This window comes from Salvelinus fontinalis, chromosome 14 (genome assembly GCF_029448725.1).
Source record: "Salvelinus fontinalis isolate EN_2023a chromosome 14, ASM2944872v1, whole genome shotgun sequence".
In the NCBI taxonomy this organism is placed as follows: domain Eukaryota; kingdom Metazoa; phylum Chordata; class Actinopteri; order Salmoniformes; family Salmonidae; genus Salvelinus; species Salvelinus fontinalis.
This window is the reverse complement of record NC_074678.1, coordinates 39,535,422-39,549,598: the sequence shown is the minus strand read 5'-3', so window position 1 is coordinate 39,549,598 and position 14,177 is coordinate 39,535,422. Positions and strand designations below refer to the sequence as shown.

Genomic DNA, 14,177 nt, shown 5'->3' with positions numbered 1-14,177 from the left:
AAAAGCTTCTATGTTGATCTGCTGCTCTTTTCCCATGCTTTTCTTTGTGCCACTCACTCCAGCGCAACGCATGCCTACCCCGGCCCCGGCCAAGATGTCCAGCAGTCAGTGTCTGCTCAGGCCCGGCCTGGCCCAGGCACTAATCCCTGAGCTGTCAGAGGACCTTGCTCTGAACTCATCCTGGCCCGCAGGAAAAGGCTCTAATTGGGGGATTTTCTACATCATTAACCCTGATGAGCAGCCATCCCACCCTCACTACTCCCACCCTGCTCTCGCTCTCTCTCTCTCTCGCTTCCACACTAACATTTTGTGTCTGTGTGTGTCTCTCTATTGCTTACACTCCCTCTCTCTTGTCCCCACCCACCCACCTACCCCCTCATGATTAGGATGTCAATGTCCTCCCATGGCAATCCACACAGAGTGCTGTTTGTTTGGCTCTGGGAGAACACTGTTTAGATTGGATCTCCAATAACAATATAGCTGCACGTGTGCAGTGAGCTGTTCTTTATTGGTGAGAGAAACTATATTATGAAGGTCAAAGTGTGATTGCTTAATTGTTTGTCTGCCAAAACATTTTCACCAACACAGTTTAGTTTATAATCTGTCATTAAATGACCTCCACAAAAAAAACACCAGGTAGTTACAAACACACACAAATCCAAAAAGAATATTCAGATTAAAATCATGTTTTTGTTTTTACATTCCCCACACTGTTGTGTTCACTGTTCACGTTTTGGCCCCAGATGGCCCCTGGTGAGAGGTCCTCCCGGGTTCCCATCTGTCCGGGAGTGTGATTCACATGCTGGAGAGGCAAGCGCGGCAGGTACAGCCCACTGTGAACATGTGCTGCAGCGGCAGAGCCCAGGGGCAATTAGCGAGCAGCGGGCCCTGTGGCCGGGGCCCCCCCCCTGGGAGCCTGATTGATTGGAGCCTCATCTTCCTAACGGGCTGGCACCATGCCACCAGCCAGGGACCAGGGGAGAGGAGAGGAGGGGCTGGGACGAAGAGAGGCTACTTCTTCACTGTGTCAGATCCTATCTCTATCCCTCACATACTACAGTAGGCCTAATAATATACTTCAGTAGGCCTAATACTATACTTCAGATACCGTCTTATAGCCATCCATTTATATTCAGAGATTTACAGTAGATAGATATTCACAGTCAGTGGATTTATAGAGTAGATAGGATAAAGGAGACAGAAGACAACAATTCTATCAAACTATATTTGTTTATTTTTTAAGTAGATATTAAAGTTTTCTAGAACATGGACATCAACATTTCAGACAAAATAAAAGTAAACAGTAACAGAACTAGAACATGTAACAAATAGGATGTCTACATGGGGATATAAAAAGTGTCCTGTATATTTTCAGATATAAACCTAAAATAAACTTCCCAAGTTTCTAGTGCATTTTTAAATATTTTTTATATCTAAACTTTGGCTTAATCTTGGTCCCAGTATCACATGAGGAACAAACATTTCTAAACATATTGTTCAATGTTCAAACCAACCCTGTTTCTATGGTCCTGAAAATACCTGACTAGAGTTAACAGCTAAAGAGTATGCACTGATAACATCAAAACTAGACAACTGCAAGTCAATTAGAAAAAAAAGAACAGCCCATTTAATATGGCATAATTAGCAAATCAGCAATGTTGAGCGTGAGAGGTGAGCATAGAATCCAATCCCGTAAAACAACTGAATATTACTTTGTGTATTGACCAATGGGGATTTTACTGTCTATGACAAAGAAACAGATTTATATCTGCAGTAACACAGTACTAATACTTTGTAAACTCCAGTCAAACAGTAAGTTGAATGAACTGACAATTCTGTGGCAACTTTTTTAAACAGTTCTACTCTGTTACTCTGAACTAATCATATGTCCAGCAGCAGAGACATTTTGAGTTTCCTTTCAAAACAAATGCTACAACATTTCCACTTTTGTGTAATGGAATTTCTTTCCTCCATATTGGGATAGTCTACACACTATCACTGAAATAATAGTAATTAAATGTTACCCCTCGCACATTGCAATAATATTTACCTGGTAAAAGTATTGTCGAAATCAAAATGCTAAATTATTTTACATCAGAAATGTTTAATCCTATGTAGCCCTTGATATGACACGTTATCATTTAACAACGTGGTTGAAGATTGTCTTTTTTACCATACATAAACCATATGAAATATGCATATAGTCATTATCAAAACATCAATGCCACAATGGACCCGTACACCCCATGTAGTATCTCTTCGACATATGCCAGAATAGACAATTCATGCTCCTTTCTCATTCCCGGGGTCTCGCTACAGAGGCCTATTTAGTGCAGTCTGTGACCGTTTTCCCCCTCGGACTTTAGACAAAGAAGATGGCTTGGATCAATTGTGCCGAACAAAGAGGAAACTATGTAGGGTGACACATCAGACCGTTCTCCTTCTGCTGCTCTGCACGTACACACAGTGACGGAAGGCCAAGCTGCCAACACGTTTTCTTCTCCAACAGCCACTGAGGCAAAAAAAAGGTTACTTCAGTGGCCTCTTTCGCTCTGTCCCCCTGTCCTATTCCCACCCCTTCCGTGTGAGAGGGAGGTCTCCTGGCTTCCCTTCTCACTGTAGGAGGCTTACGCCATAGATCACTGACCCAAACATGTTGAGCAGCTCTCCAAAAAATTACTAAAACAGATATTGCTTCCTCAGAGAATCAAGATGTCACACACTGAGGGTGCCATCAAATTTAGAGATTGGCTTTTAATATGTAGCACTCCTCAAGAACAATTCTCAAGAAAGAAAAGCCTTACATTGTTTGGCCTACCAGCACTATCGTGAAAGAAGGTGTTGATATCAGTGTGTGTGCAGTCTATAGTGTGTATATTGACATGTGTGTTTGCAGTCTGAAGTTAGCCTCAGGGCAACCATCAATCTTCATCAAGTCAATGAAGACTAGGAGTAAATCACTTTCATAGATGTTAATTGGGTGTTAGAAGGTGTTCATGTCTTCTCAAATTAAATAGCATGACAGATTGTTTTATGCATCCCCAGCTGAAAGCTCCCTCTAGCCTGAGCCAGGATATCTCAACCATGACCCCACAACCCACGGTGTGGACAGAGGCTCTCCACTATAACTGCAGTTAAGACAGACAGAAATGTAGTGTTTCCCCTTCATCCGAGGTGGCTCTGGTATCCTTTTTCTCCAGGTGTTGAAATAACTTGACCATCATAACTGGATGAATGATTCTGTGTTTCAGGGTCATAGACATAGTGATTCATACTGCCGCAACCTTCAACTACTATTATGGGAGACATGGCATGGCCATTCACAAATACTGAGAGAATTACTGGTTAATTGACCTGTAAAATTCATGATAAATTAGACAATTGGATTAATTAGGAAAATACACAAACCTTAATTTGCAGAGTTAAATGTGACCGTGTGTGAGCACTCTGCAGAATGTCTTTTATGAAAGGATTTGGAGGGGACATGAGTTGGTGTATACTTATTATTAGATTCATGGTTAACAGCAAATAACAAAAACATTAAAACTAATCATCTTGCAAAAAATAAAAGACTATTGAGTAACAAAGTGAACACATGGACAGGCTGAGTGATCTGCATTACAAACTTAAAATACCCAATACTCTTTGGGATTTTCTGTGTCAAGTGGCTCAGTGGCTGGACAAGTTGTGGTCTGAGCTATAGAGACATTGCATTGTGCTTTGTTACAAGCAAGAATGGTTATAGCTCTTTAGCTAACGCCACAGTTAGGCCTGGCCTAAAACCTGACTAGAGTGTACAGTGTTTGCATTTTTACAGAATTACTGAGAAGGAAGTATTTGTTGCCTTTTTTATGAAATCCAAACTATTAGATAAGGATAAAAATCTAAAAGTTGCCATCAAGGGCAATTAGTGTCCAGTGGAATCCTTGTTCCAGTTGCTTCATAAAAGTTCATTAAAAAAAGTATTCTATCATAACCTTGTTAATTGGAGCAGTCTTTGCAGTCCTTTTGGAAAATTGATGTTTGTGTAGTTACCTTTGCGAGGCCTTTCTTGACATTCTGTGTCATAGGATCCAGATTAAAAACCTTTCTGAATAGTGGCACACAAAATATGCATCAACTTCCAATCCTTCACATCACTAGTACGGAAATCAAAAAAGAGACCAAGAACCATTCTAGTGCTGACAAAGGGTAGAAATGTCACTGGTGTTGGAAATCTTAGAAATACCAACAGTGGTAACTGAGCATTTGTTGGTGCCATCACTGCAATCCTGTTGTGTGAAAAAAGCCATTATCATGGCCCAAAACCCCAATCATCAGTTTCAATAGCCCTCCTCAGACCATCACATGGGCTGCCAGGTTTTGTCCATGGACTGGATGTGTTCCTTGGCTTTCATTCTCAGTGCGGCGATGCTGGAGCTCCTCTGGTCCACATCCTCCATTGGGTATTTGTCGGTGAAGGGACCGGAACACTGGTATGGGGGTGGTGCCATGGACTGCATCCCCTGGCCCATGGGTGGAGGGCTGTTAAGGAAGCTGTGGCTGGGGTAGCCACCCTGCAGGCCCTGTCCTGGGCCCATGAAACCCGGGATGCTGTGGACTGGGGTGGCGTTGGACAGAGGGGAGGTCAGCCAGGGGTCCAGGGGGAGGGCGTTGCTCATGGGCCCCATGTTGCTGTGCATGGGTGGCCGGTTGAAGGAGAGCATGGGCGAGTCATGCAGCTTCATGGTGCTGGCATCCATCTTCTCCTGGCGCCTCCATTTGGCTCTGCGGTTCTGGAACCACACCTAGAGGAAGGCAGAGGGTTTGGATTTATAGTCCAGAGTATTTACAGCACAGATCATTCCAATTGGTACCAAATGGGTTTAGAATAGTGCTTTATCAAGCTACCTATTTTGGTTTCTTAGTATCCTCATAAATGACGAATCATTGAATTGAATTGTTCCGAGACCTTCAGTGTTGTCCGTGTTTTGACCTGCTCTAAGACTTAGCCCCCTTTGCACTGCTGGCTTGCACACTTTTTGGGATGTCCCTAGAGAACCTGGGACCTGAGCCATTGTCAGCAAGGTTTGGACAGTGACACTTGTCTTAATTTAAAGTTTGGTACCTACTGGAGTCTCAGAGCACCTCTGGGCATAATCTGCTGATGTGGAGCATGTTCAAGCCCTACAGTAAAACGTCATCCCTCAGCAGGTAAAGTCCATAATATCAATGTTTTAACTGCAACCGTCTCTATTCAAGTAAACCATCTAAATAAATAATCATCAACAAATTGAGCGATGGTATTCTTGAATGGTTAGTATTTTGGATTTCTACATTTTGTTGGATTGGTAAAATAAGCAATTTGCCAATTGTAATGCACTCCAATCAATTGCCCTGGGGGCTTCGTGAACAACAGCTATAGTTGTATTTACAGTACAGAGTATTTTAACTGTACTGACCATTCTTAATCATTTCGACCTTCATCCATAGCTACTGTGTCATTTTGCCGTGCTTTAAGACTTTGCCCTTAGATTCTGCTATAAGATCTTGCCCTTTTTTCTGCACTATGCCCTGCTAAGATAGCCTTCTTATGTCTGCCCTCAGACAACCAGAGACCTGAGCTCGTGTGGGCAGGACACAGCTTGCTTTGTTACTTGTCTGTATTTATAGTGTAACGCCTGCTGTGTGTGACCTTGAAGCTCCTGAGGATCTAGAAATCTGCCCAACAGTAAAGATGTCCTATTGTCACTCACCATTATCATCTAAATATTTGGAGAAGGTATTTCTGACCCACTGAGGTTTTTCATTAGGAAACATAAGCCCTTTAACCATTTAATTCACCTGCTGATGTAAAAAGGGCTTTATAAATATATTTGATTGATGATTGATATTCAGCTTCAATCAATTTACCTGGGGGCTGAATTCACATTGGATCAAGGTCGCACCTGATCAGAGATGTTAGAATTTGAGTCCACTCCTAGTCACAATGATTGGCAAGAAAGTCAGAGGAGTTGACCAGAGCACAGCACAGTACCAGTAAAAGTGGTGTTGGACAAACCTACCTGAACTCTGACTTCAGGCAGGTTAACCTTCATAGCCAGCTCCTCACGGCTGTACACGTCGGGGTAGTGAGACTTCTCGAAGGCCCGCTCCAGCTCGTGCAGCTGGTACGTGGTGAAGGTGGTGCGGTTGCGTCGGTGCTTCTTCTTGGGTTGCTCTTCCTCGCAGGGCTCCGGACTTTTCCCTCCATTGCTATCCACACTCTTCCTCAGATCACTAATTTCCCCATCACACTTGTCCGAGTACAGTCCTGAATCTGTAGAGCCCATAGCGAGAGAGAGAAGAGATTCACATTAGATGAATCCATCAACAAAGTGACTTTGACTCCTTTTGATTTAACCAAACAAGCTTCTTTGGCTTTCTTTGCAAAGGTAAGTCGTTCTTTCTAAAGCTTTACGTAGTTAAGTATCATTAGCTTGTTAGACAAATGTTGGTTTTAGGCTCTCCTATGTCATGTGCCATATGTTATGTCTAATCAACATGTCTGTCTTAGCTAGACAGGGATTCTTCACAATTAAAAGGCCAATGTGAATGAAAAATCATTGAAATGGGAAAAGAGGGAAAAGACAGTGAAGAAAGGTGTTTGTTCTGAAAACGTCCCGGGACGCACACATTTGACACCTGCAACAATAGGCTACTGTAGGCCAAATAAAGCTGAAGTTGTGTCTTACTCTACGCATGCAAACTAAAGACATGTAGCTTGTACTTCTGCCTTGTAACGAAGCATACATGAGCAGCATACATGAACAGCATACATGAGCAGCATACATGAGCAGCATACATGAGCAGCATACACGGCGCTGATTTGCTAAGGCTTTCACTGCAGGTTTCCACTAATCCTCAGAGGGAAACAGATGCAGCCTGTTAATTCCTCTGATAGCTTCCATGTATTCTTACCTCTAATCTACGTAGGACCTTCATTTGTATCAGTTCCATAATCAGGAAAATACTGTAAACATTACAAGGTAAAGCCATAAAACGCTGTCAACGTGGCTGTTGAATTAGAATTATCCAAAGGGTAATCAAATTATATTGGGCACAAAGATGACCATCAGATCAGTTGTCTACGCATCTGCCATTATAGCAGTGATCTGTGCACTAGTCCTGTACGGTATAATTAATTGTTGGTAAACACATTATCAATTGGGACACTTTATTGGGACAGCCTTTACTGACACATTTAAAATATTACTTCATAATGGTAACATTACTCTCGTGTCAATTCTGTAATTTGTCCCACACATAAAAGTAATAGATTGTCAGTTTGGGTTGGTATTGTGGGTGATATTCATGACCAGTTCCTATTGACCACATAACTGTATAGCACATGGAGGGATAGGGACTCTTTGGGTGTTTCACTTTACAGCAGTGGTATTCAAACTTTTCCGAATTTCAGAATTTATTTTTTTTCCCAATAATTTCTCGAGACCTCACCCCAACCAAACACAATCTTAAAAACCTGTACATTTCGATTTTTACATCAACAAATAACCTTCAATTCATTACATTTTCATATTATTTCATGTTTTTTCTTCTAATTATTTTTCTGAAAAACGTTTGTATATCGTCTCATACAATAATCTGTACTCTTTGTTAAATTATATATATATTTTTTATTATTTAAATTTTGGCGACCAGGTCGCGACCCCAACTATGAATACCATTACTTTACAGTGCTTAGCAAAAACTTGATGAAAGAAACTTTCTTGCACAATCACCAAACTAAATATGGCTAGCCCAACCCAGTTCAAACCCATGACGAGTAGGAACTAACAAACCCAAACCTTGCTAAATGGATCTTCATATCAAACCAGTGCTTGATAGAGTCAGGACAGAAAGCCAAGCAAAACCTTCAATTCCCAGACAGGGGCAGCTAGGAGGATTTTGGGGTCCATTGATCTATCTCTCATTAACAGCCTACGACAATGCCCATAGTGGCACAATGGAGGGGTCAGGCTGGGTTCACTGACCAGCTCCCTGCCTGTCGGCCTGTCGGAACCGCCCGTCTAAAGACTTCGTCATGTTTACAGTCCAGCAGAAAACCTCAATGTGGAGGGGACAAAGTGATGCGATGTAGTACAAAATGCCCATTCAGATGGAACAGGGATGACTAACAAGTCAGTTATGTGTTAAGGACATGTAAATTAGTGCTGAATATTAAGTGGAAACAAACAATAATTTAGCCATTGCTGTTGCACTGGTTGAACAGTGCTTATGATCATATTTTATAATAACCAACACTGTCATAAGACACTTCCAATTACCTGGTAATTTCACGAGTCATCAAATGCTGGTTTGTGCTACGTGTTTCACTAAACCTTTTGTTTTTATGACCCCATAGATAGTACCCAGAATGTAAAAACTACCATAGATTAAAAAACATCACATTTTATGCAGAGATGAAACGTTAATGAAATGAAACTGCACCACTGTAAAATCTCATCTGTGTCCAAGAGAAGATTAGGGGAATTCCACAAGGGGGTGGGATTTGGGATGAAACCCCCTCACCGTCTTGTTTTGTGATTTATCTCTCAATCTCAGCATGATTTCACAGTATTTACAAGGTACAGACACATGTCATCTACTGCCCCCCATAGAGATACAATATAATGTTCTATTTCATTCTGTGAGCTGTTCAGAAACGACCCGGACTCTCTGCAAAGCTACAACCAATGCAGCCATTGAGGTCATCGTCGCCTCAACGCATTGATGCAATGGAAATAATCAAGTCTTAATGACTTAAGTAAAGCCGCTAATCATTACATCACTAAAAGACAAAGGGAAGTGTGCAAGTTCAGGCATCATAGACAGGATCCTCAGACACACTTTGTGGTCCACTTAATTCAATGTTGGTATGAAAATGAGAATTATATGAAAAATACACATTATCATGTATTTGTTTGGTGTCTTCCCTTGCCATCTAGATTGCATGTGATTGTGTGTGTTTTAATGCCGCACTTTAAGTCTGTAATGTGTCTTATTGTATGACTGTGACAATAAAATGTCCCCCTTGGTAATCAATACAATACATTTAATACAGTCAATCATCTGTCTCCTTGACCTCATCCTGCTCTAGCTGCTTCCTACATGCAGCATGTTCCTATCAAATGCAGCAAAGTTTGAAGTGAGAGGGCTTGATTGATAACTTATGAACACCAGCGAAGTGCTAGTCGATGTGTCTTAATGTGTTTTGGCCTTAAACATATACTGTACATGTAGAGAGTGGGCTGGCCATAAATGCCCCAGAATCAGAACAGTGATTTACAGTATGCCCAGTGGAGTGTTTATCTCACACCTAAGAGACTCACCATGGTAGGACTGCTGCTCTGAGAGGTGCCCGTAGGGGTGTGCTGGGTCCTGCTTCCCAGGGTCCCCCAGGCCATCCACGCCCACTTTGTGGGGCCCTGGGCCCCCAGATGGGCTGAGCAGGGGGTCCTGGTCTTTGCTGAAGCCCAGGATGACATCAATGCTGTGGACGCGGCCCCCCATCGCCGCCCCCCCTCCTTTCACCATCTCATGGAAGTTACTGGGCGAGAGGCAGCTGTCGTCCACCATGCTCATGGTATCCAGTGATAAATGCATTTGAACGTTTGGACGCTCTCTCTATCCTTTAGCAAGGAAAAGTAGACTTGGCTCGGCTTTGTGAAGGAACAGGTCCAAGGATGAGTTTTAAAGAGACCTGCAAAACAAAGTCACAGTCATCACATGATCAGAAGCCAGTCTTGAGTCTTTGCCATTTAGTAGTGCCACATCAAAATTCTCAAACAAACACTCTCATATACTACTAGTACTACTATAACATACAATCAATAATTGTATTAACATAATCTATTCAATATCAGCAAAATATCATCAAACATTTTGGGGGGCTAAATCAATCAGTCAAATTTATTTCTGAAGCCCTTTTTACGTCAGCCGATGTCACAAAGTGCTATACAGCAATAGTTAAAGGGTTTTATGGTATATGTGTTGTCTATCAGAACATGGATCTGTCACTGAGGTTTATCTTTTAATGAGCCATGATATAATTATTTAATTAATCGAAAGCGGATGATAAAAGACAGCCTCTTTATTCTATTGCATAAACTCATTACCAAGCACATTGAGTGCAATGAAATTGATAGACGTGATTTATGTGATAGACTTTAGTATATTATACAGCATTAACATAAAATCAATCTGTATTTGTATTTATTATGGATCACCAAGGCAGCAGCTACTTCCTGGGGCCAGCAAAAATGTATGCATAATACATTATAATAAAAATGTTAAACAATAAAATACATTTTAAAACAGATTTCACAATCCATTAAGTGTGCCCTCAAGCCACTACAATACACAATACAGGTGTGCGTGTGTGTAGAGTGTGTATGGTATGTGAGTTTGTATGTGGGTGTTTGCTGTTCCATAAGGTGTATTTTTATCAGTTTTGTTTTATCTGATTTTACTGCTTGCGTGAGTTACTTGATGTGGAATAGAGTTCCATATAGTTATGGCTCTATGTAGTACTGTGTGCCTCCCAAAGTCTGTTCTGGACTTGGGGACTGTGAAGAGACCTCTGGTGGCATGTCTTTTGGGGTATGCATGGGTGTCCGAGCTGTGTGATAGTAGTTTAAACAGACATCTTGGTGCATTCAACATGTCAATACTTCTTACAAAAACAAGTAGTGATGAGGTCAATCTTTACTCTACTTTGAGCCATGAGAGATTGACATGCATATTATTAATGTTAGATCTATGTGTACATTTAAGGGCCAGCCGTGCTGCCCTGTTCTGGGCCAGTTGTAATTTCCCCAAGTCCCTCTTTGTGGCACCTGACCACATGACTGGGCAGTAGTCCAGGTGCGACAAAACTAGGGCCTGTAGGACCTGCCTTGTTGATATTGTTGTTAATCAAAGACAAGTTGATAAATTGCTTTCTGAAATAACTTATTTACATAGCTATATTTAACACGTTTATAATGACAGACAGGCCCACAGCTTGAAGTTTAGGGCAAAAGTTAAATTTGACAGAAAAAAACTTTGCTTTGGAGAAAAATCTTGGTTAACATGAATTTATAAAATATTAACCATGAAATTGTAATACATAGCTTTATACAGTAGAGGTAAGAAACTCTTTACTGAATAAGTATACATAAACTTAAAAGGACCAAATGTGAAATTAACAAATTTTAATTATCACCTACATATTACACATTTGCATAGTTGTATTGTATTGTACTCTGTTGCATTGTATTCTATTATTTTCAATATAATTTAGTTGAATGATATTCAAGAGCACATGTTTAAGCACTAGGCATATCATTATTGTATTAAAATATACATTGTACCATGCATAGTCCTTAAAATGCAGAGTCTTTGTATTTTATATTTAACTGATACTGTAATTCTATACTTTGTGGGAAACAACAATGGTTTCCATTACTAACAACATTGTCACTTTCAGTGTCCATCTCCTCAGATTTAAATGTCATATAGACACATTATGTTAGACTAATAAAACGTTAACCTTTGTTTTATAGTTGCCTAAATGTCACAAAAAATAGTAATAGTGGTTTGAACCTACCTTTGAAGAAATGACGTGCTGAGCGCATGAAGTTGAACTGTCAATATTCCACCTGTTTCCTCCAACACTTCACTTCAACTACTGAGGTAGTTCACGCCCCTTGTCCGGCTGCTGCACACCAAAGCCGCGCAAATCTCAATCCCCGTCTATTTTACCTTGCATCCTCTCTAGCCTTTCTTCAAAAACAATAATACGCTGAAAAACACAACAAAACGTGTGTGCACAAAACAAGCTTGACAACTAATGTGGTTTTGTTTGTCTTTTCAAAGTGCAGAGAGAGAGAGAGTAGCCTAGTGCTGGTGCTGGTGAATGGAAATAAAATGAGCGGATTAAAAAGGTTATTAATTGGAATCCTTCCCCTTTAAGAATGATTGACAGTTGTTTTCTAGTCAAGTAATTGCACTAAATGTAGCTTACATTCACCCCACAGGAGGAGGCTGGGGCTAATGAAGCCATGACAAGACTTTCTTTCAGAAATCTATTGTTTTAAAGACAAAGGTCTGACTGAAAGTTTTCACTAATCCCCTCATTATTCCAGAGAAAGACTACATAAAAACTCTGGTAGGGACAAGTTCCACATGGTGCATGAGAATGGAGAACATCGTGAAGACCTGAATTTATGTTGACACATTTTTTTTAACATTTTGAAAAGCTTATGATTTAAATAATATTAAGTAAATATTAATTTAACGTATTATAGATTAAAAAAATAATAATATTAAACTTAAATCAGAAGTCAAAGTAAATATCCAGCTACAACTTATTTCAAATGTATTTATGCAACATGAAAAGTGGCAGGTAATATAATTAGCAATATGTATTTCAAATCAGTTTGTTTGTTTGCAATAGAAAAACAGAAAAGCAAATGACAGTCATCAGCATGGAGCTTTTACTTCTTGAGGCAATTAGTATTGCAAGTAGAAAATCAAGCAATGACCCATCACTAATGAGGGGAGTTAAACATGGGGGAAAACTAATGCAATTAAATGCAATTAACACTTAGAATCAAAATTCACAGCCAGGGGACACAGTGCTAATAAATATGCCTAACTTGGAGAGAGGTTAAAACAATGAAATGAAAATGTACCTCAATTAACAAATAGTCATGTAACAAATAATGTTTCCAAATAATACACTGGATGTATTACATAAATACACTGGATGTATTACATTAATACACTGAATGTGGTCATACTGAACTTGTAAAACGTCCAATTATACACATCTATAACACACCTATGTAATGAGGCATAATTAACATGAAGTAACATGTTTACAACCTGTAGCTACAAAATGTATGATGGCTAGCGGACATAATATGTCCAATAAAGAGAATAAACAATTAGTGACCAGATCAATTCAAGAGGAGTGATCTCAGACCTGTTTAACAGCTCATTAAGGATTTAACCCGAATTGTGTCAATTGGCTTGGACTAATTGTTGCAAGTGTTCATTACATGATCATACCATGGTCAATCCACATGTACTAAATCACTATGACACATAGAAACAATGAATTGAATTTTGTCACATGACGCTATTTGAATCAATTTTCTGTGGTTTATTTTTAATAAACCACGGTGATAATGCATAAGGAATCAAAATTAAGATTAGCATATGACTAAAAAGGTTACAAAATACATGAAACAAAAACAATTAGATTATTTAGTAACATAATTCATATTGGCCCATCTATAACTTAATGTCACATAAACATGTTCCTGTGTCTATGGAGGTATTGGGAGGATGCTGTTGTTTTAAGAGAGTATTTGCACCAGTTGGCCACTCTGAAACCTTGCCTGGGCTTGGAGAGGTGAGTGGCACAGAGATCAACCCTGCCTTTAATGAGATTAAGGACTTTTCCAGAGATTTCCTCTGACCTGTACGGAAGTCCAGAGAGGACATGTGAATTGAAAAAAATTATTCTATTGTTTTATCGATATCACAAAATATATTTTTTGTGGTCACAACTTAACAAAAGTTGTTTTGTCTTACATATATAACTGCAATAGTAAAGGGCTTACATGTCTTACATATATATACTGTATGTTACAGGAGAAAGTCAATTTGGGACATATATACGTTCCCCGTAACACATTTGAAACAGGAAAGGAGACAGCATATATTACAAGTTAAATCAGTTGACAGACAGAGAGCTGGTATGGGTCGTATCAGGACAACTTATCTGGGAAACAAATAACACAAATGATTCAAGATAGACTGAAAAGCATCTTTACATTCCCCTTCAGAACATAGAAGGTATAGAACAGAATGTCTCACCATATTAGTTGTCATGTTATAATGCGAGGGGTTCTCCCTTAACAATACAGACATTCTTTACATTTCAGATGTTTATTAGATGTTAATATAATTTTCTCATGATCACAACATAACAAAGGTTTTTTTGTAGAGAGCACAAGATAAACTCTATAAATAGGAGTGGATGTATTGATGATACATTGACAGTATGGCTGAGGCGGCAGAGCCCATGGTGGATCAGCACATCCGTTTTTATTTTGATTGTGGATTAACCCAGGCAGAAATTGTTTTATGTACAGTGGGGAGAACAA

The 14,177-nt window shown here is 39.8% G+C and overlaps 1 protein-coding gene across 1 annotated transcript; it reads right to left on the bottom strand.

Annotated features, from left to right (window-relative positions):
• Window positions 1-1,273: 1,273 nt before the first annotated feature.
• Window positions 1,274-9,715, bottom strand: LOC129810811 (retinal homeobox protein Rx1-like). Its single transcript, XM_055861720.1, has 3 exons — window positions 9,353-9,715; window positions 6,045-6,315; window positions 1,274-4,787 (listed from the first exon to the last, which is right to left on the bottom strand). The coding sequence occupies exons 1-3, from the start codon at window positions 9,622-9,624 to the stop codon at window positions 4,344-4,346; spliced, it is 987 nt and encodes a 328-aa protein (XP_055717695.1). The 5' UTR covers window positions 9,625-9,715; the 3' UTR covers window positions 1,274-4,343.
• Window positions 9,716-14,177: the final 4,462 nt, after the last annotated feature.